Here is a 24076-nt window from a genome sequence, read left to right as displayed (position 1 = left end):
GAATTAAGATTGCCTGTGCAACCTTAATTCAGCCCCCTTGTGCATATTCGTTATGATACAGTCTTTCGTTACATGATCATACTATTTTCTCCCCATACAGGTCCCCTTCCTCATTCAGTGCACAGGATGGATAGTGCTCTGGGAATGAATCAGAGTGGGGTATTGAAGGGGGTTGTTGTCTGTAGGACCTCTGCTTCATTTGTTGCAGAATTTGGATGGTGTATAGTGAATGAGGCAGCGGGTTGCAGACACAGAAAGGATGAGCTCCTGTTGGAAGCAGTAGAATGCTGCCCTGGGTAACTGGATTCCTCTGCTACAGAGTTCCTTTGTGATGTTGGGCAATGACAATGTTAGACAATGCTTTTTACAGGCAGTCACTAATGGTATGTTCCTCATTTTCTGAGTGCCTAACATGCGACCCTAGGTTCTGATTTGCAGAACTGCTGAGCACTCACAGCTGCAACCGAAATCAATGGGAGCTGCACCTTGAACATATACAGTGATATATAATTAAGGCTATGATTTAGTCATGGGTACTTTTAGTAAAAGTCATGGACAGGTCATGGACAATAAGCAAAAGTTTGAGTGCCTGACTCTGCAGCCTTAATGTTCTTTTAACTTTGTGTATAATTTCCTAGGGTTTTAAAAAAAGCAAACTGAAAACACAAATTCCAACTGTGGCATCATATTGACATCCATTTGGACCATCAGCAGACTTGGAACCTTTACATCCACCGTACCACCTCTGTCATGTGAGCTAATGCAATAATTGATAGCAATAGTAGATTGTATAGCTCATCCCCCCAAGAGGATGACACTTTGCCACTGAGTTTCAGAGATATTTGCTGACAGCAGAGGAATGGTGAGACTCAGGAATCTTTGGTTCCATTCATACCCTGTCCTTGTTATGTGTCTTCCCTACATGTGGCTCTTTGTTCCATTCCCACTTTCCTTCCCTAGCCATGCCCAGTCTCTACTTCTCAGACTTCTCATCCCAGCCCCAATCTTCTTGTCCAATAATCCTAGTTTTTCTCCTGCACTCTGGTTCCTTTTCGCATCTGTCTCCCCTTCTCCTGGCCCCCTGGTTCCTAGTTCCAATGTCTTTGCCCAGCCAGACCAAGTCTCTCCAACCTTCTCATCTCAGTCTCTTCCCCCTTCCATTTGTGTCCTTACCCATCTCCTTGCCCTGCCTATCCCGGTTTTCCTTTCTCCCAATAACTGCTAAGCTCCTTGTTGTAATCGGTTCCTCCCTCCAGCTCTTCTCTCCTTTGCATTTGAATCAGGTACTTTCTTCCTCCATGCTGCCTTGGTACCACCAGGGCTTGCACTGAGAGCACAGGAGAGAGAGTGTCTTTCTGCTGTCAAATCGGGTGCCTGGAGGTGGCCCCAGCAGACCAGAGCTGCAGTTAAAGGGAAAGTCCTGCCTCAGCCCCAGGCAGGAGCATGTCCACGGCCGATGGAATTTTGGGGGGAATTTAGCTGTAAAGTTGTAATAGGACTCTGTTGAGCATGTGATTTTTTAAAAAGTTTATAATTTGGCCAAATTTGGGTGCATTTTCTCAGGGATGGGGATCTGTAACACATAGGCCATCTGGCTGCCAAGGTTATGACCCTGCTCCAACTTGTGGGGGTACTAGAGTTCTTCACAGAAAAAGTCACCAGAACGTAACAGGGATAAAATTATGTACTTTTCACTAGTCTTGTTGAAAATGGTGAACCATTTTGGCTGAAATTTTCCACAAAAACCAAAACAACCCACCACTCCCTAAGGCACACACTCGGCATGGAAAATTTCATCCCAAATAGTTAGTATGGCCAAGTTTATAAGCAACTGGAAACAAGGTCTTATAATGGGAACTATGTCCCCTCAGTGCTCTCTTTGATAAAAGAATGAGTAGAAACTCAGAGCTGAAACTTGCGAAGTTTCTTCTCTCCTGCTCAGGAGAGACATGGATGTGCTATTTAGTTCCCTAGAGTCTATTAAAACACTCATTTTCCCAGGACTCCAGATTGTGATTGGATTCTGAAGTTTTCTGAGACGGACATCATATTTATTCATGGTCTCAGTGTGTTAATTTCCCCTGAAGTCACTCATATGACTGCTCTTCAAAGACGTTCTTGTTTTCCACGCTGATGTTGACATAAATAAATACATAAGATAGTGAATTTAAATTTCAGTGTCTGTCACTTTTCTGTAAGATTGGAAAACGAAACACTTATTTTTGTGGTCCTGAATACTTTCCACTTTTCTTCCTGGTATAGTAGTCAGCAAGTAGCGATCCTCCAAGAACCCACTCAAACGCAAAGCTTTAGCAGTGACTTGTGCTTCCTATGGATACTCGGGATTATCAGGCACCTTGCTATTACCTGCCCTTAATGTGATGAAGCTTTGTTTATGCCTGCCAGAGGTCAGCTCCCACGCTCCACGAGCAATACAAGCAGTCCCCTCTAGGCCCCCCACTGGCCTCACTGTCTCTCTACAGCCTTGTCTACGTTTGAGGTGGCATGTAGAATGCTCCATGCTGCCAGAGTCTTTCACTGTGGCAGGGGAAGGCTCCAGCAGTGGGGAGCTGCGGAGCCTTTGCCTACATCTGGAGCCTTTCACTGTGTAATGGAAAGGCTCCAGCAGCGGACACTACATTGCTGACTGTAGATGTGGGAGGCACTGCTTGGGCACATAGAGAGCTGTGTTCTGGTGTGTCTGTACTCGCCTAAGCAGTGCCTCACTCTCTACACTGCTATTTATATCCCTGTTATCTGGGTGTGCAGTGTCTGTACTCTACCTTACAGGTTAGAGTACTCTGTACTCGACCTTACAGGTTAGCAATAGGCACATTCAAACTCCTGAGACCTCCGAGCATCCCCCTGGAGTGTTCAGCCCCTGGTGCACTGGACACTTACAGTATTCACAGATTCACTACTTACAAAGAAACCGTGCACCCCAGCTTACCAGTTCTACCTCAGATACCCAGGCCACTTAACACACAGCAATTAGATCTGTGAAACAAGTTTACATAAGAAAGTACAGAGATCCAAGTAATAGCAAGTAAAATAGAGAGATCCAAGTAATAGCAAGTATTGGAAACAAATGGTTACAGATAAAAGAAAATCATAACTCATTCTAGACTGGGTAGATACTCTCATATCTTGTAGAGTAACGCTCACCAAAATCCTTGCAGCGTGTTACAGCCAGGTTGATTGAGATCCTGCTTTCATGAGACACGTTGTCAGCTTGCCTCCTAGGTGAAGGACCCAGAATGTTCCTTTGCTCCCTCCACAAGATGTACAAGTTCCATCCTTTGTCTTTATTCACAAACAGGACACCGCTTGTTGTTGATTTCATCTTGTAGATTTCTTAACCTCTTCTTCTCTGGCTCAATATGCAAGTAGACCTGCATCGTGAGACATACCATACACAAATGACCAGACCAGGAGATAGGTGTCTGCTACCTCCTGTCTGAAAGGAACATTTCCAAGGTAGATCACCTGGTGCCCTGCATTAACTCCAAGACTTTAGGAACACACAAATTTTAGTATAGGTACATAACTCCATAAGTATTATCCGTACATCCATTTCTGAACGATTGACAACTAGTGGGCTACTGGCTCTTGGTAGTGACCTCACACAACACCCTCCAGTGAACTATTATGCATATATCTGACCCAGGGGATCCCTGTAAAACCCTATGTGCCCTCTTCCGGTTGGCATCAAGGGTCCCTGGGTCACAGTGACCTTGGCAATGTTAAGTCTAGCCTTGGCAGAATACTTTTTTTTTATTTCTTTGCAATTTTGATGATTAATATCAAATTTTATTATTTTTTTAAATGTTAAACTTTTTACTTTTACAACTGTGGGAAATTAAGAAGGGGTAGGGTTGGGGTTAGGGCAGTACTGATAGTGTGGCGGCCAAGGGTTCCCAGCATTGACCGTGGGCCTGCAAGGGGCTCCCTGCATGACTGAGGGGCCCCAGACACTGGAACACAAGGTGTGGGGAGTCTGTGGTCCTGACCTGGCACAGCAGAGACCCCCAGCCAGGCTGAAAGAAGAACAAGCCTTCAGCTGTGGGGCAGGCCACCCGGCTGCTGAACAGTTCCTGCCTGGATAGGGATCCCTTCTGCAGTAGAATGGCCTCCCCCACAGTCTAGGGCTCCTCCTCCTTGTAATCCTGGCTGGGGGTCTCTGCTCTGTCCCACCAGGACCACAGCCTTCCTTGTGCTTGCAGGGTTCAGAAGTTGCTGGCCCTGTGGTTGTGCAAGGAGCCCTCTGCAGCGCTACTGTCACAGCCCTATTCACTCACTCCTGCAGAGGACTCCCTGCCCTGCCACAGGGCCAGTGACACCTGATCCCTGCAGGCACAAGGTGCTCTGAGAAAGCTGTGCTCACCTGACCTTTACAGATGGATTTTTTTCATCAATTTCAGTGTGTCAGCTGAAATCAATGTTAGCCAACATTTGTCATTTAAATTGAATTCGGCCACACTAGTTAAGACAGAATAACTTCCCAAGCGAACAAATGTGAGACAGTCAGATGTGCTGATCTATTGATACAATGGTTATAAAAGTATACGAGGTTACCGTTAAAGTTTTGTGTTAGAGTACAAGTTTGATCGAGTTGGAGTATGTAGAGCTTTTGGATATCTATTGGAGGGGAAGTGAAAGTCTTAAGGAGGGTTGGCATGCGTCATCAGTAGTGTTGTAGGCAATATGAAGGTGGAAAGGAATACATCAATCTTTTCCCTCAACTTCTTATTTCAACCTGCTGCAACCTTAACTGCCAGTGAATATAGTTTTATTTGCTAATAATTAATTACACAAAGTGTGCTCTGTTAATAATCCTAGACTAGTTAAAATTAACTGCAAAATTAGATAACTAACGCAGTCTTTTTTGTTGTTGTAGCCCTCACACTGGGTGGCAGCGGTACCAATCTGATGTGCCAAAGATTCCTACAGCTTGCATTTCAGTGGAAGATGCCGAAATGATGGCACGGATGTCATCCCGAGGCACCAGGATTGTTGTGACCCTGAAGATGGGAGCCAAGACCTATACCGATATTGTTTCGTTTAACACCGTGGCAGAAATAGTTGGGAGCAAGTACCCAGAACAGGTTAGTGTGAATCTGGAAAAAGAGTGACTCATATTTGAAAACTAATAACTTTCATTTGCCGGCCTACTGCTCTCTGTACATCTTGGCTTTATTTGCTTTCAAAACAGCAGGCCAAATTCAGCCTTGGTGTAAGGGAGAGTGTGGTACACCTGCATAAGGACTACTGGGCTCTAAGGTGAGAGAGCTCAGGTAAAATATGGAACTTGAACTGATCCTCTTTATTTTCAGCTATGTCACAAGTTCATCTTTATGAAAGGGGTGCATTCCTTATGTGGATATTTGCCTTTCACAAAAAAACAAAACAAAACAGAACTATGTTAACAGAGGTTAAATCCTAATGCTAGTAAAATAAGTTTCAGTATTTTAAATGACAAGTTAGTTGGTGTCAAAATAAAACAAACAAACTATATTTGGCCATGTAGTGCCCTTGAACTGCCTTGATCATTTACTGATCTGGTAATCTGCATTAGGTCTTCTAGTCAGTGTGAATAAATGAAGTCCTTCTGTAAGTACAAAATACTTTGAAGAGAGGCTGTAAAGCCAAGCAAAGATAAATATCAGCTATTGAATTAACTTAGTTTTTAACATAAAAAACAATTAGCCCTTTAATGATCTCATTGGTTCTCATCACCACTGTATTTCAGTGGAGTTACTCCAGTGTAAAACTAGAGTAATGTTCTGGTGAACCTAACTAATTAGCTGCAAGTTCAGTTTAAATGTTGCTGGTTTGAAATTGAAAGCTACTATCTCAAGATTTTTTTTCCACTTTCTCTATTTTTTAATTTCCAGTTTTTATAGCTTAAAATCAGCCAAACCAAATTTGTAGTGGTAGAAAACTTGTGCCTGAGATGGGGCCTTTTAATGCCAAGTTACATCATGGGATACTCTTTTTGGTTGTACATTTATAATGGAAATGCTGATGCAACCTTTAACTATGGCCGCACTAGAAATCCCTGCTAAAATCAAGCTACGAAGCCAGAATCCTTTTTTAAACTTCAGTTTTCTAATTTTAATTAAATATAGGAGTACTATATCTTTATCATAGTCCTTTAAAAAATCATACTTGTTTCATATTTTTATTTGCTTTAATACTGTTTTGTCCTTTAATAGTGTTATAGTTTCAGCTACGGCTTTGAATTATGACAGCTAGGAACCCTGGAGAGAAGTTAGTGTAACCCTTTTTCCTGCCAAATGGTGAAGCTTCTGAAAACTCTGCAATGACCATTGTGGTTGAGTGGTTAATATGCCATCAGTTATGAATTTAGCCACATGAAATGCAACCTTATTGAACAAAGTCTTAACTCTTAAGATTGTTAGCTGTATCCTAATTTATGTCACGTGACTTTTTAGCAACACTTCTGAGTAGCTATTGTATTTATCCTTCCTGAATCATACTTGATGTACATAAAAATTATAGTATTTCACTGCAAGCGTTATAATATCAAAAAATTTTAACCTAAAAGATTTAAAGTAGAAGGCCCATGTATATTCTCTGTGGCTATCTTCACTTGTCTCTTTCAGTAGCCCAACAAGAGAAATTTCTTGAACTGAGCAGCAAAGATTTTGGTGGAGATTTAGCCACAAGATCCCCGCTGATGTTAATGGGAGTGGTGGCATATACACCTTTAAAATGTAACCCAAGAAACAGAAAATAAAACAAGTGAACATTGAGGGTTTTCAGTACTTGTTTTTCACAGGAAGTTAATGCATGTTTTGCCATACAAATGATACATTGTTACTCTGGTAAAAACTGGAATCATCTAACTATTCATGCAATCAAATGCAATGTAGAATTAAACTCTTAGGATGCACTTCATGCAAAAGAATCTTGGAATGCATTAAAAACTCAATGGAATAGAAAGGTGCTGTTTTTATGAGCCAAAGTCTCAATTAAAGTTTTGCATTAAAACAATAGCAAATTTAGCCTTCTGAACCTGAGTGAGAAATCAACAGTGGGTGACATAAGTATTATAAAAGCTTCTAAAGCCATATGTTTTGAACAGTAAACAGGGACGTTCAAAACACCACCATTAGCAAATGTGCAACTAGTTGGGCACCTAAGGTAGAAAATTTAAGGTATGTATTTGTCTGTGAAGATCACTGCATGATGCAAAGCCAGTCTGATGTTGTGCATTGTAATGTGTATCAGTGTTTGTACATTAGAGATTTTGGTAACAGTAGCTGTGGTATGGACTAGAGTTTAATACAATGCAATGGGAAAAAATGTTAACATAAAGTTAAGGTTGCTTGGCAATATGATACCCCTTTGCAGAACACTGAGTTGAGCAAAACTGAAATTTATGAACACCAGGAGATGTGATGTTAAGGTTGCCCAAGCAATCTTAACTCAGCAATGCCCCTATATGCCCATTAACACGTGTACCTTTACTTCGCCAACCCCACAACTGCTGAAAAGTACAAGCTCTTTTCCTCCTCTTACAACCCATTCATTCTCACCTACAGGATTCCATCTATTAAAAGGACAAAAAAAGGAAAATGTAATTAGGGTGGGTCTGCAGGATGGTTAGGGTGCGTTGGCAGACCTAGAGGAGCAGGAAGGGTGGGCTGCTGCAGGATGGTTAGGGTGCATTGGCAGACCTAGAAGAGCAGGAAGGGTGGGCTTCAGGAGGTTGGCATGCAGGAAGGTTGGGATGCAGTGGGGTTGGGGTGCACTGGCAGACCTTGAGGTGCAGGAAGGATGGGCTTCTGCAGGGTGGCTAGGTGCACTGGCAGACCTGGAGGTGCAGGAAGGATGGGCTTCAGGTGGTTGGTGTGCAGGAAGGTTGGGGTACAGTGGGGTTGGGGTGCACTGGCAGAGCTGAAGAGTGCCATATCTCCTTCACTTAAACTCCTAACATTCTCCCCTCTCAAGAAGCATTTACATGTCTAATTTTTCTCCCAAACACTTTGATTACATTCCCCCAGAATGAAATTGCCACCCATTATTCACAAAGTGCAGCCACCTCTAGCCACTCTGTTCAAAACTCTTGTCTTACATGGGGGATTGTGATTAATTTATCCTTAGATACGTTAATTGAAGGGTGAGTTCACAGCCATCAAGATGTTTGTGATTCATCCAGTCATTAGTACCTCTCAGTTTAACAGTACAAGACAACAGAAGAAAACAGGGTTGGTTTTTTTGGAGGGGCACAATAACTTAGGAATCCCTTGGTCAAATGACTTCAAATTTGAATCACTAGCCCTACCCAGAAACCCCTATGAGGCACCCCAATTTTCAAGGCAATCTGAGTAACTGTTTGGATTTTAGAGCAGTGGTTCTCAAAGCTGGTTCGCCGCTTGTTCAGGGAAAGCCCTTGATGTGCTGGACTGGTTTGTTTACCTGCCGTGTCCGCAGGTTTGGCCGATCGTGGCTCCCAGTGGCCGCGGTTCGCTGCTCCAGGCCAAAGGGGGCTGCAGGAAGCAGCGCAGGCCAAGGGAAGTGCTGAACAAGTGGCGGACCGGCTTTGAGAACCACTGTTTTAGAGCACTTATAAAAATTGAGTTTAAAATGCAAAAAATAGCAGGAATGGAAACCCTTTGGCCTTTTTTCCATATTGGCTCTTACACACTGTAATATATGTACATTTTCTTAAATACCATTCTGAGTTTGGGTCCCCCAAATATTTAGTGGGTGCCATGTACTACCTTGGGTAAAACTTGATAGACTGAGAGCTTTTTGATCTGCATCACTACTATAGTTTGATCTCTAGCTCTGACCAAACTAGAAACTTTTTAAAAAATTGCTAGGGGAGTTGGCAGCTTTTATCTCCAGAACCCCTGGCTCAAATGACTCCACATTTGGAACATCAACTCTACACTGAACCCTCCTGAGACACTCCAAATGTCAAAGAAATACAATGAAGCCTGTTGATTTTAGAGGACTTAGACAAATCCACTTTTAAGGAAATGATATGATGCCACCTTACCTGTAATAGTGCTCCTGAGCCATTATATAATGAAGTTACAGGTAATAGCTTATTAAATCTTCTCAAAAGATTTGTAGCTTTTTTTAAAGGGCCACCACAAACCTAAATCATACTGGTTTGAAAATTTTATCTACTATTATTACATGAAGCTGCGAGAATGGATAAGACAGAGTCTGTTTGGGCCAAAATCACTTTGGGGAAGAAAGCTACTAGAGGTTCCCCTGACATAGTATTTGTGGTGTATGACAGACAACCAGAATCTGGTTTGGATGTGGATAGGAGACCTCTTTAATGTTTTTAATTAAAACAATACTACTGGGAATTGTGTGATTATGGGAGACTAATTTATCAGATATAGCTTGGAGGACAAGTGCTACTAATAACGGTAGGGCCCAGATTTTCCTGGGTGTGATAGCTGGCAGATTTCTTCACCAAATAGTCACTGAACCAACAAGAGGTGAAGCCATTTTAGATTCGGTATTAGTGAGTAGTGAGGACCTCATAGAAGAGCTGGTTGTAGAAGACCACCTTGGTTTGAGTGATCAGGAGTTAATTCAGTTTAAACTAAATGGAAGGATAAACAAAAATAGATCTACAGCAAGGTCCTTGATTTCAAAAGAGCTAACATTAAAAATTAAGGGAATTAGTTAGGAAAGTGGACTGGACTGAAAAAACTCAAGGATCTGAATGTGGAGGAGGCTTGGAATTATTTTAAGTCAAAGTTGCAGAAGCTATCTGAAGCCTGCATCCCAAGCAAGGGGAAAAAAATTCATAGGGAAGATTTGCAGACCAAGATGGGTGAACAAGCTTGTGAAACAGGTGATTAAGAGAAAGCAGAAAGCCTACAAGGAATGGAAGATGGGGGGAATCAGCAAGGAAAGTTACTCTTCGAGGTCAGAAAACATAGGGGGTAAAGTGAGAACTGCCAAAAGCCATGCAGAGTTGGACCTTGCAAAGGGAATGAAAGCCAATAGTAAGAGGTTCTATAGCCATATAAATAAAAAGAAAACAAGGAAAGACGAATGGGACTGCTAAGCACTGAGGATGGGGTGGAGATTAAAGATTATCTAGGCATGGCCCAACACCTAAACAAATGCTTTGCCTCAGTTTTTTAATGAGGCTAGTGAAGATTTTAGGGGTAACAGCAGGGTGGCTAACAGAAACGAGGGTGTGGCGGTAGAAATGACCGCATCTGAGATGGAAGTCAAACTCAAAGAGCTTAATGGGACTCAAATGCGGCTAGCCGGGGCTCGACTCTCTCCGGGGCGGCAGGGAGCCACACCGGCTCACTACACACAGATAATGTTTGGGGAAATTAGTCTGGCTGCGGGAGTCTCCCTCGGCGGCCCTTGCGGCAACTGAAACAAGCACCGTAAACCCGGGCCCTATGTCAGGGCGGGGCAACAATAAGTCAGGTGCTCAGGCCCTCCAGCAGGGGCTGAACAGTAGCAAACAGTATATAGAAATAGGCTCAAGCCCTGGGTCAGGGTGGGGCAAGAAAATCAGTAGCTCCGGCCCTTAGACAGGGGCTGAGCAAATAGTTCAATGTTAGCAGGCCCAGGCCTCTAAAGGACCTGGGAGAGGGGGAGACTGCCACCGACGAGTTGGATGGCAGGGGGGACGCAGGCCCTCCCACTCCAATGCATCCCAGCCCGGGGCCCTAGCAGCGGCAGAAGACCCACTGCTGTGTCAGACACTGACATGAGCTCTGGCAGTGTTACAGCCAGACTAGGGTCGGCTGTCCCTGGGCTACTTCCTAATCCCCCCTCTTCGGGTACCTGGGTCCAGGCGGTGTCCTCCGGGGTGTCCAGAACCATGGGTTCCTCAGGGCAGCTGGCAAGCGACAGGCCCAGCAACTCCTCCGGGTAGCGACTGCAGGGCAGGTCCGGCAACTCCTGGCATGCACCGTGGGCCAGGGTGGAGGCGTCTGGCCTCTCCGGCAGCTGGGCCCCCACTGAATTCTGAGGACAAGCTTTTATACTTCCGGGTCGCCGCCTGACCCTCTGAGGGGCGAGCGCAGAGCTCCCTGGCTCCACCCACTCCGGCACCCAGATGGGCTTGTCCCTCTCCAGGGCGGTGGGAAGCCACACCGCCTCACTACAGGGACTAAATCAGGGGCACCGGATAATCTCCATCTAAGAATATTAAAGGAACTGGCACATGAAATTGCAAGTCCAGTAGCAAAGATTTTTAATGAATCTGTAAACTTGGGGGTCGTAATCTATGACTGGAGAATTGCTAATATAATTCCTATTTTTAAGAGGGGGAAAAAAGTGATCCAGGAAACTTACAGGCCTGTTATTAATTCCCTAACCATGAAGATGCAAAATAGTCAATCTACTGAAAAGTTTTCAAAGCAGAGTACTCATAACTTTCCCACATACTCATCCTTTGATAACTTGTGCATACTCTACTTGATTTTCCAGTTAATAAGTGGAGAAAAATGCTTGTCTGAGTACGGTGCAGAGAATATACATTTCAAATGGCTCCTAATTCTGTGATCTAGTATAAATACTGTACAACATAACAGAAGGGTATCATTCGCTTATTTAGGACCATGCATAACAGTTGCAGGACTGCTTCTCCCTCCTTTTTGCGCCTTTGTTTTTACAGAATAAGTGTGGCTCTACTTTGAGTATTACAAGCACAAAATGTATTAATAAATACTTTATTCCACTTAGCCAAATTTTAGATTGGACAGAACTTTCTAAGTGACAAATCCTAGGAATGGCCTGAATTACAGTGATGCTAAGATACTGGAACATGAAGTTCCTTCCCAATAAATGATTGATATAACAGAGTCTGTTCCACAAGGGAAATAGCATTTTATATACTTACGCATTCTTCCTCTTCTCCCTACTTAAAAAAAACAATCTTCTCCTGCAATTTGCAATACTGGGAAAAACTCCAGGGAATAACAGAACATGAAAAATGTCCATGTTTTGGATCTGATACACATACATAAATGCATGCATGTAAAGACTGGAACCTTTGAAAACAGGGTAGTTCACTGAAGGTATATAACCCTCCTCTTCAGGGTATTGTTTTATGGGCTGTCATCAATTCTAAATATGTTCACAAAATGTTTATCCATTAGCCCTTTGATGTGGCTTCCAGTAATCCATTTGATCAGACCAAATCATGCATATGATAAAAATGTGAGTAAGGACATTTTACAAGTCTGTTGCCATGAAGCTGTGGATTCCATTGTTAAATTTTTGCACTGTGGCTTTCTCACTCCTCTCATTCAGTTACCATATTCAAAATGTTTGTAAGCACTGTTTCTAAGCACTGCCATTTGGGCCTCTTTCCTGTAGCAGTATACTGAGACTTTGCCCCTACCTCCCTCTAACAAGACTTTGGCAGTTAATTTCAGTCATCACAAGGAGGTGTGGCTTTTTGAAAGTGCCAATTCATCACTTCATAGAAGGAACAGCCTAATAGCAAGAGGAAGTAGAGATGAAAATGTAACTAAATGAGCTAATATAATCAGGGTTTTTTTAAATTTTTACTTTAAGATTTATGTTCATGTTAATTCCCAATGAAATGAATGGTACCCCTATTTTTTCATTTCTGTGGGACTTGGGCATGTCACCAGGATTAATATGAAGGCAGACAACTAAATATTGGCAAATGATATAAGCTCTTCTATACAAATGCAAAAAGTCTAAATACTATGGTGGGTAAACTTGAGTGCCTAGTATTAAATGAGGATATTGATATAATAGGCATCACAGAAGCTTGGTGGAACAATGATAATCAATGGGACACAGTAATATCAGGATACAAAATATATATGAATGACAGAGAGAGTAGGTTGTGCTGGTAGGGGAGTGGCACTATCTGTGAAGAAAGCATAGGGTCAAATATACTAAAAATCTTAAAAGAAGCAAATTGTACCATAGAATCTCTATGGATAGAAATTCCATGTTTGAATAATAAGAATATAGCAGTCGGAATATACTATCGACCACCTGATCAGGATGGTGACAGTGACTGTGAAATGTTCAGGTTGATTAGAAAGAGTACAAAAACAGAAATTTCATCTATCCACATATTGACTGGCTACATGTCCCTGCAGTCTCCAAATATTCCTCCATCTTCCCCGGGGTGACTGCAGCCTTTCCCAGCAGCCCCCTTCTGTTGCCAGCTTCCTGGCTTATACAGGCCCTGCCTGTTCCTGTACAGATGAGCTTCTTCTAATTAAGGCTTCTCTCATAGTGTTAATTCCCCCCAGTGTGCCACCTACTAGGCAATTGGTCCCTCTGGCCTGCCTTAACCCTTTCAGGGCAAGTGTGGGGAGAACAATCCATCACAAACACAAAAAGACATTTTAAAAATTGAAAGTCGAATCATACTGAGGAAGATATAAAGGAACATAAACTCTGACAAGTCAGTGTAAAAATATAACTAGGCAGGCAAAAAAAAAAAAATTGAAGAGCAACTTGCAAAAGACACACAAACTAACAGCAGATTTTTCTTTTTAATACATTGGAAGCCGGAAGGCTGCCAAGCACTCAGTGTGGCCACTGGATGATTGAGGTGCTAACGGAGCACTCAGGGAAGATAAGGCCGTTGCAGAGAAGCTAAATAAATTCTTTGTATAGGTCTTCACTGCAGAGGATGTAAGGGAGATTTCCACACTGAGGTTGTCTTAGGTGACAAATCTGAGAAACTGTCTGAGATTGAGGTGTCATTAGAGGAGGTTTTGGAACAAATTGATAAATTAAACAGTAATAGGTCACTAGGACCAGATGATATTCACCCAAGAGTTCTGAAGGAACTCAAATATGAAATTGCAGAACTATTAACTGTGATATGTAACCTGTCGCTTAAATCAGCCGCTGTGCCAGATGACTGGAGGGTAGCTAATGTAATGCCAATTTTTAAAAAAGGCTCCAGGGGCAATCTTGGCAATTATAGGCCAAAAAAACTCTAACTTCAATACCAGGCAAATTTGGTTGAAATTATAGTAAAGAACAGAATTATGATCCAGTTGATACAGTGTATTTGGGCTTTGAGTTTAGAAAGGAGACAACTAAGGGAGGATATGATAGAGATCTATAAAATTATGACTGGTGTAGAGAAAGTAAATCAGGAAGTGTTATTTACACCTTCTCATAACACAAGAACCAAGGGTCACCCAATAAATTAATAGGCAAGTAGGATTAAAACAACCACAAGTAAGTACTTCTTCATACAATGCATAGTCAACCTGTGTAACCTGTTGCCGGGAGATGATGTGAAGGCCACAAGTATAAATGGGTTCAAAAAAGAATTAGTTAAGTTCATGAGGATTGGTCCATCAATGGCTATCAGCCAACATGATCAGGGATGAAACCCCTCAGGGTGTCTCTAAACGTCTGACAGGGAGAATCTGAAACAAGAGGACGGGATAGATCACTCCATAAATTGCCCTGTTCTGTTCATTCTCTCTGAAGTGTCTGGTGGTGGTTGCTGTCAGAAGATAAGATACTGCGCTACATAGACCATTGTTCTGACTCACTATGGCCATTCTTATGTTCTTGTGTTTTTAATATGATGGATCTTATGGGGAAAAGATGGTTTGTGATGACAGTAATGCCTACAGTTCATTTCAAAGGAAGGTTGGGTTGTCACAATAAAAACACCAAGCAGTTGATGTACCGAAGTTAATTTTGTAAACTTGGCTGCTTGAAAAACATTTTTTTCCAAACTGCCAAAGGGGCCTAGTTAATTTCAGACTTTAAAAGTACGATAAATTTCATGGTCTAGAGCTTCGCAAAAACATCTAAAACCAAAACTGTCAATTTGAAATTCAAGAGCTAATTGAAACCATTTAAAAGAATGCGTCTGGGTAAGTACTAGTGCAAAGTTTGCCCTGCAGTTGTGAATGGCTTCTGAGTCCCTAAATAGTTTATATTGGAAACATCATATCTACATCATTGTAAGAAACAGTTCTACACGCTAACTGACTTGTTTCAGTGTGGCTAATGCTGTAAAGGGACAATAATAATTAAAACATTTATATTGTTTCATGTGTTTTCCAAACAGTATTATAGATATTGGTGTAACAAACAATGGGTTGTGGCCATTTTGTAATGGTCAGATGGTACAAAGTGTCTGAATTCTGGCTGGAAATGGTCAGTGAAGAATTCCCCCTTGCTGAAGAGAATTTTCTACTGGCACAAACTACTCGGGAGTAAGCTGGGGTATGTGGAAGAGTAGAATTTTGCTATGCTGATCCTCTACTGCAGAGGTGGGCAAACTACAGCTCGCGGGCCACATCCAGCCCACAGGACCTTCCTGCCCGGCCCTTGAGCTCCAGGCTGGGGAGACTAGCCCCCGGCCCCTCCCCCGCTGCCCCCCTTCCCTGCAACTACGCCACCGCTCTGGCCCGCTGCCCCTGTCGGGTAGCACAGCGGTATGGCTGGCTCCGGCATGGTAAGGGGCGGGGGGGCGGTTGGATGTGGGGCAGTCAGGGGACAGGGAGCAGGGGGACTTGGATAGGGGGTGGGATTCTGGGGGGGCGGTTAGGGGTGAAGGTTCGGGGGGTGTGTGGTCAGGGGATGGGGAACAGGGCGGGTTGGATAGGCATGGGAGTCCCGGGGGGCCGGTCAGGGGTGTGGATAGGGGTCGTGGCAGTCAGGGGACAGGGAGCAGGGTGGGAGGGTCCCAAGAGGTGGTTAGGGAGGGGGCAGTCAGGGGTCAAGGAACGGGGGGAGGGAGTTGGATGGGTTGGGAGTTCTGAGGGGGGGCAGGAAGTGGGAGGGGGGAGATGGGGGGGAGGCCAGGCTGTTTGGGGAGGCACAGCCTTCCCTATCTGGTCTCCATACAGTTGCACAACCCCGATGTGGCCCTCAGGCCAAAAAGTTTGCCCCACCCCTGCTGTACTGGCATAAGATCCCTAAGGGACAGTGGCAAAAGAACAGTTACTAGTTACTTTCACGCCAGGGTTATGCTGGGCCAGGATCAGGAGCCATAACTGATTTCCTCACAGCTACCGTCCCCAGTGCCCGGTTCACAATGGCGCCAGTGGTGCCACAGAGCCGGGCCCAAACTCAGAAGGGGCCCCGGCCTGCACTGCGCCCTGACACCCCACCAGCCCGCTGGCTCCCCTGCTGCCCGCCCACCACTTGCTCCTCTCGGCCAGCCCACTGGCCAACCGAGGGCTCCTCTCCACCCCCTGCCCCACCCACCAGTTCTCTCTGCCTTCAGGCCAGACTCCAGTGCACTGCCAGCTCCAGGCAGTCTCTGCTTCCCACCACCTGTGGGGACCCACCTTTCTCCCCGGAGCTGAGCCGCCTGGGACTGGTGCAGAAGCCTGGCTAGTCTCAGCCAGTTGCGGGGGTGGGGAAGGGACAGAGCTGGGGGGCTTGGCTGGGCCCCTCCAGGCAAGTAGGTCCCGAGGGAGCCCAGGTGGGGCAGGTCCTGGCCTGGCTGATCTCACCAGTCCCAAGGGGCTGGAGCAATTCCCCACCCCGGGACCAGCCCAGGCTGCACTGGCAGCTCAGCCTGGCAGACACAGTCACGTTCCAGCAGGGCCGATGAGTGTGGCCGGGAGGCAGGGCATGGGGGAGTGGGTCTCTGGAGAGCCTGGGGGGAGGTGCTGGGCTGTGAGGGGGCGGGGAAGATTTCTTGGTTTGTGGCACTAAGGAGTGGGGGTTCTGTGTGGGGTGCTGGGCAGTTGTGGTGGTGTGCAGGGCGCTGTGCATTTGTGGCAGGGTCTGGGAAGGCACTGGGCATAGCGGGTCCCGGAGGGGGGGGGGGGGCTCTGGCTATCAGAAATTGGGGGAGATGTTCTGGTGTTGGGAAGGGGGGCTGTGTGGCCTGACATGGGCCCACCCCTGAGGGGAAGGGGCATGCTGGTAGCACAAAGCCCGGCGGGCCATTGTGCGTCTGGCAACTGCCAGTTTGTAAATAGTGCCCTCGCACTGGGCTGGGCAGAGCGGGGCTGCCCCTGCCATGCCATGCCCCATTACCCCTGGCTGGCCCCTCGCTCCGTGGACTGACCCATGCCCCATTGCCCCCATGGGGGGCCCACAAATAAGTTTGGCGCCGAGCGCACAACAGGTTAATCTGGCCCTGACCATCCCCAACACCAAGTAGAGCTTAAATGTTAGAATGAATTGAGCTCAGTGCTGCAGTCATTCTGCTGTACTTCATTTCACTCTGATAACTTGTAAATGCAGGAGGTTTGCCACAAGGCAAAGCGCTTTCTGGACTTTATCCTTCCTTTCAGACATAGTTGATAACGTGTACATTTCAGCTATCTGCCCATCCCAATTTCTTTTTTTTTCTTTGAAGCAAGTCAGATTTTCGCCTGCAGCTCCTTGTTAGGGCTTTGCTCCTCCACTCTACTGTCCAGTGTTTAGAAGAGTGTATAGCTCCTACCTTTCCCAAATTACACCAAACTGCTGCAAAAATTGTGGCATTAGAATCTGAAATGTAACCTTGAAGGAATTTATTTTCTTGGCCAGCAAATTTATCTGAGTAGTGCATAGACTTGTAGTCCTGCTGATTGATTGTAAGCGCATAAGCAGATGCACTGTAATATTTTTCTTCCCACCCATTCCTTTGTTGTTTCTACTCCCACACAACATTTGACAGAATTACATTGGGATTTTCCAAACATATGTAGGTTCTACAGAACAATTACAGAAGCTTTGTTTCTCTACCGTTGAAGATTTTTTTATTTTATAAAATTATCCTAAGTCCCTCTTGCATTCTGATATTCAGGAGTAGGTGAGGTCGTTCAGCATTTGGCTGCTGTAACCCTTGCCTGAGGCATCAAAGAGAAAAGAGCAGAACATTATGCTGTGTAAAACAGTAACTATATATTTATATAGTACCTTTCATCCTGAATAAATAAGTGCCAGAAATATAAGTGCCAAATGTCAGAGATTAGCTTAAAATATCCACATGCACATACAGAAAGAATCAAGTGGCTATAATAATAAGCTTATGTGGTAAGCACTGACTGTGTGCTTTCACTGTGCAAGATACCAGTTATCAAGAGAATCCATGTTCCAGAGACTTTTTATCTAGGAGATTTTTTTTAATTCATCTTTTTCCCCACACATGGGAGTCATGGAAGAAGTACCTCTCCGTATTCAAATCTCTTTTAAAGATGATAGTGGGAGGGGTCTATAAAACATGGGTTGGGAGGTTGACGATGCATAGGAGAAGCAATTGAAAAGAACAAAATCAAACCAATACTGCTATTCCTCTTGTCAAAGTCACAGGAACCTGTGGACTTGGCTAGCCAGAGCCCCATATTCTTTTGCAAATGATATTGCAAAAGAATATGGGGCTCCTGTGACTTTGACAAGAGGAATACCAGTATTGGTTTGATTTTGTTCTTTTCAATTGCTTCTCCTATGCATTGGACAAACTCCCAACCCATGTTTTATAGACCCCTCCCATTATCATCATTTTATATATATAAAAAGCATTCGTAGCTACATTCAGTCTTCATAATGCTGTCTCTGATATCTGTCACAGTCTGTGAGCTTTCAACCACGGTCATTGTAAAGGGCAAGTACCAAGAACATTGTCGAATACTCAAGTGTAAATTGCCTAAAGAAAATCCCTCTGTCACAGTCCATCTAACCATGCATACGTTATCACACGGCGGTGGAGATGGAACAGTATTATGTCATGAAACAGAGTGCTCTAGCCTGTACTGATTTAGAAAGTGGAGTTGAGTCAATGCTGCAAAGATCTTTTTGTTTTTTTCCCCCGGAGCTCTTAAAAATGTTAAATAGAAATAGCATTTTCCTTGTGTTAAACATCTGAACTCAGCAGGGAAAATATTTATGTTGCCTTAGTACTTTTGTATCATTTAGGATTCTGGGCTTTATTTTTAAATTGTATGTCTGGGGCTAATTACCATGGTGCTAAATTTTTGGTTTCAGTGATGTCAACTGGACAAAGATTTACTCATCCCTGCTTGTGCCAAATGGAAAGCAGTTTAATATGCTGCTTGCAAGAGAAGGTTTTTAATGGAATAACATTTCTGCATTCTAATGGAATTTGTTGATGTAAGATATAATGATAGGTTTAGAGACCTACTTTTGTGATGTGCAGTTCAGTAGATTAGGGCATATGCTACAGTCTGAAATGTGGAAGCAGCTATCATCTGACTTCTTGGCAACAAAATGATCTGTGAAATCAGACAAATCTCATATGTCCTTGAAGAAGAAGAATTGTGACACAATGTGCTGTTCTTCCTGTCATAGAACATGAAATACTCTTGTTTTTCCCTTTCTATCAAGTAATTGGGAATAGGAGTTCAGATCAAGTTAATTGTGTGTGTGAGTGAGAAGGAAGCAAGAGACCTTGAACTATTGACAGTTATTCTTATTTTGTCTTGTCTGATGAGGGCTTTTTACAGCAGTTGGTTCATTGTGCTGGTACAATTTTGCTTCCTCATATTTTTTATCTGTATTCACAGACATCCTAACTTTTTGGATCTCCATTCCATCCTTTTTCATGTCTTCTGATTGGTGTCCATTGAGCTTTGCTTATATGCCAAAGTGCTCCAGGGAGCTGTTCATTTTAACGGGCACAATATTTAGAAGATGCTTCACTGTCTCCTTAGCCTGTACTCTGCATTTTTAGAAGTCTGCTGCTGTAATACCACATAAAAATAGGCTATAGCTTATAAGTAGGTTTTGGAAACAAGCCCAAGTCCAAAAACTTCTTTTCATTCATTAATTTTGGGGGGTTTAATCTTTAAAATAAGACCTGTAAAAGAAGAAATAATTGAATTCTGCTCCCATCCACTAAATGTAGCACAGTTTTCATTGGTTAAGTCAGCACTGTTTTAGATATATATGGGTAAGAATGATGCTGGATTTAAGGAAAGAGTGTTTATCTGAAAAGACGACTACAGTTTGTTTGTTCCTCTTACACAAGAGACTGGTGATTCTAGTACTTTGGGTTATATGAAAGTTATGTAAGGTACATGATTTAAAAATAATGTCATGTGACAGAAACAAAGTAATAAAAATAAACCTTTCCTGCCTCTCGCGGAAAGGGTTGGGGGGGGGGAGGGGTGGTATAGTTTATTCCAGGGTTGAGATGGAGAATGTAATATCATAAAGAGAAGCTAGTGCTTCTGTTTTGACCTGGGAGAGAACAAAAGAAAATATCCCCAGTACTTTTGGCCAAATTCTTTCCTCATTTACATTAGTGTAAATTTTGAGTAAGCTTCACTGGAGTTGTACTAGAGCACCGAGGGCAGTATCTTTTCTTTTGGGGCTGAGCAAAGATCAACGCCAGCTAATAAATTCCAAAACTTCAAAGAATGTTCTAGATATCAATGGCAGAACCTTATTGATTTTGGCAAAAATTGGAAAATCCAAAAGAGGAAAATGGGAGACATATGGAGTCCGTGGCATCTGGCTAGCAGAGCCAGCAGCTTCAACCACCTCTGTAGTTTTCTATAGATTAAAAAGAAAAGAAGAAGATGGAGAGAGACAGACAGAGACGATGTGGGGGGATAAGGATCACAGAGAGAAAGAGGGATCTTGGTATTGGAGGAGCACAAAGATCCCCTGGGGAAGGTGAAAACGGGGAAGGGGGGTGTACACAGAGCTCCTGCCATGTTGGAGAAGGGAGGGATGAGGGGGGGACAAGAGGGGAATGCGGATGTATACAGAACCCTTGGCATAGGGGGAGGATAGGAGCCCTTGGCATGTGATGGGCACACAAAGCCCCTATGTAAAGGGCTGCACTAACTTCAGGTTCACTTCCTTGCAGCTAGATCACCCCATATGGTGCCCCCTGTCATCATAAGAACGTCCATACTTGGTCAGACCAAAGGTCCACAGTGGCCAATGCCAGATGCCCCAGAGGGAATGAACAGAACAAGTAATCATCAAGTGATCCATCCCCAGTCTCCCGTTCCCATCTTCTGGCAAACAGAGGCTAGGGACTCCATCCATGCCCATCTTGGCTAATAGCCATTGATGGACCTATCCTCCAGGAATTTATCTAGTTCTTTTTTGAACTCTGTTACAGTCTTCGCCTTCACAACATCCTCTGGAAAGGAGTTCCACAGGTTGACTGTGTGTTGTGTGAAAAAATACTTACGTTTGTTTGTTTTAAACCTGCTGCCTATGAATTTCATTTGGTGACCCCTTGTTCTTGTGTTAGGAGAAGGAGTAAATAAGATTTCCTTATTTACTTTCTCCACACCAGTCATGATTTTATAGACCTCTATCATATCCCCCCTTAGTCGTCTCTTTTCCAAGCTGAAAAGTCCCAGTCTTATTAATCTCTCCTCATACAGAAGCTGTTCCATATCCCTAATTATTTTTGTTGCCCTTTTCTGAACCTTTTCCAATTCCAATATATCTTTTTTGGGATAGGGCAACCACATCTACACGTAGTATTCAAGCATTTATATAGCATTTATATAGAAGCAATATAATATTTTCTGTCTTATTGTCTATCTCTTCCTTAATTATTCCCAATATTCTATTTGCTTTTTTGACTGCTGCTGCACATGAGTGGATGTTTTCAGAGAACTATCCACAATGACTCCAAGATCTCTTTCTTGAGTGATAAGAGCTAATTTAGACCCCATAATTTTATAAGTATAGTTGGGATTATGCTTTCCAATGTGCATTACTTTGCATTTATCAACATATAATTTCATCTGCCATTTTGTTGCCCAGTCACCAAGTTGTGTGAGATCCTTTTGTAGCTCTTCACAGTCTGCCTGGGATTTAACTATCTTGAGTAATTTAGTATCATCTGCAGATTCTGCCACCTCACTGTTTACCCCTTTTCCCAGATCATTTATGAATATGTTGAATAGGTCTGGTCCCAGAACAGACCCCTGGAAAAGACCGTTCTTTACCTCTCTCCATTCTGAAAATTGACCATTTATACAACCCTTTGTTTCCTATCTTTTAACTAGTTACCAATCCTTTAGAGCACCTTCCCTCTTATCCCATGACAGCTTACTTTGCTTAAGAGCCTTTGGTGAGGGACCTTGTCAAAGGTTTTCTGAAAATCTAAGTACACTATGTCCACAGGATCCCCCTTGTTCACAAGCTGGTTGAGTCCCTCGAAGAATTCTAGTAGATTAGTGAGGCATGATTTCCCTTACAAAAGCCATGTTGACTCTTCCCCAACAAATTATGTTCATCTATGTGTCTGACAGTCTTTTTCTTTACTATAGTTTCAACCAGTTTGCCTGGTACTGAAGTCAGGCTTACTGGCCTGTAAGTGCCGGGATCACCTCTGGAGCCCTTTTTACAATTGGTGTCACATTAGGTATCCTCCAGTCATTTTTTACAGAAGCTGATTTAAATGATAGGTTACAAAGTACAGTTAGTAGTTTTGCAGTTTCATATTTGAGTTCCTTCAGAACTCTTGGGTGAATACCATCTGGTGCTGGTGACTTATTACTGTCCAGTTTATCAATTTGTTTCAAAATCTCCTCTGATACCTCAAACTGTGACAGTTCCTCAGATCTGTCACCTAAAAAGAATGGCTCAGGTTTGGGAATTTCGCTCAGATCTTCAGCCATGAAAACTGATGTAAAAAATGCATTTAATTTCTCCTCAATGGCCTTATCATCCTTGAGTGCTCCTTTAGTATCTCAATCGTGCAGTGGCCCCACTGGTTGTTTAGCAGGCTTCCTGCTTCTGATGCACTTTAAAAAAAAAATTGCTATTACTTTTTTAGTCTTTCGCTAACTCTACTTCAGATTCTTTTTTGACATTCCTAATTATATTTTTACACTTCATTTGCCAGAGTTTATGTTCCTTTCTGTTTTCCTCTCTAGGATTTAACTTCCACTTTTTAAAGGATGCCTTTTTGTCTCTCACTGCTTCTTTTACTTTGTTGTTTAGCCATAGTGGCACTTTCTTGGTTCTCTTACTATGTTTTTTAATCTGGGCTATACATTTAAGTTGAGCCTCTGCTATGGTGTCTTTAACAAGTTTCCTTGCAGCTTGCAGGGATTTCACCTTTGGCACTGTACCCTTTAATTTCTGTTTAAATAACTTTCTCATTTTTGTGTAGTCCCCCTTTCTGAAATTAACTGCTGCTGTGGTGTTTTCCCCACCATAGGGATATTAAATTTAATTATATTATACTCATTATTACCAAGCGGTCCAGCTATATTTACCTCTTGGACCAGATCCTGTACTGCACTTATGACTAAATAAAGAATTTCCTCTCGTCTTGTGTGTTCCAAGACTAGCTGCTCCAAGAAGCAGTCATTTAAGTTGGCAAGAAACTTTATCTCTGCATCCCATCCTGAGGTGACATGTATCCAGTCAATATGGCGGTAACTGAAATCCCCCCATTATTATTGAGTATTCTATTTTTATAGCCTCTCTAATCTCCCTGAGCATTTCACAGTCACTATCAATCCTGGTCAGGTGGTCGGTAATATATTCCTACTACTATATTCTTATTATTGGAGCATGGAATTATTACCCATAGAGATTATATGGTACAGTTTGGTTCATTTAAGATTTTTACTTCATTTGATTCAACGCTTTCTTTCACATACTGTGCCACCCCCCGACCAGCACGACCTGTTCTGTCCTTCCAATATATTTTGTACCCTGGTATTACTGTCTCCTCTCTCTCTTTGTGACTTGAAATGTTCCCTTTTTATGGCTTGGCCCTCTGGCCAGATCACTGTACAGTCTCCCGTTCTGGGGTATCAAAATCCCACTAGACTACCTGCCTCAGATGTCTTCCATTCCACTCAAGGTCTTGTGCCACTTCCCAGCGATTGGTAGGGGAACCCAGGCCCACCCACAACCACAGGTTCCAGCCCAGGGACCCTATGACTAGCAATCCAGGTCTGCTCAGAGTCACTCCCTGTTGCTCTTTCCCTGGGCTCTTCCTTACCCCTCCTCTCTATTTCTGATCTACCTCTGGGTTTAGTATCAGAGCTTCCTCTGCCCCCATGGGTACCTCAGCATTCTCAGCCTCTTGCTGGACTCACCGCTCCAGGGGAGGACCCCAGAGCTTACTGTCCCACTTCACTTCTTCCTTGTTCCTGATCAACTCTCTTTCCCTCTAGAGAGT

At 43.4% G+C, this 24076-nt stretch overlaps 1 protein-coding gene across 7 annotated transcripts in view; it reads left to right on the top strand.

The window, feature by feature from the left end:
* CPQ (carboxypeptidase Q) overlaps positions 1 to 24076 on the top strand; it is a 293319-nt gene that overhangs the window by 97741 nt on the left and 171502 nt on the right. For all 7 annotated transcript variants that reach the window (XR_012666912.1, XM_048841284.2, XM_075125038.1 and 4 more), the window contains one exon: positions 4898 to 5105. Coding sequence is in view for 6 of the 7 variants with exons in the window: in XM_048841284.2 (XP_048697241.1) it covers positions 4898 to 5105 (208 nt within the window). In the remaining variant the exon portion in view is untranslated. The remainder of the gene's footprint in view (positions 1 to 4897; positions 5106 to 24076) is intronic.

Source organism: Caretta caretta, chromosome 2 (assembly GCF_965140235.1).
Source record: "Caretta caretta isolate rCarCar2 chromosome 2, rCarCar1.hap1, whole genome shotgun sequence".
Taxonomy (NCBI): domain Eukaryota; kingdom Metazoa; phylum Chordata; order Testudines; family Cheloniidae; genus Caretta; species Caretta caretta.
Note: the sequence above shows the minus strand (reverse complement) of the source record. Positions and strands in the feature narration are given on the sequence as shown.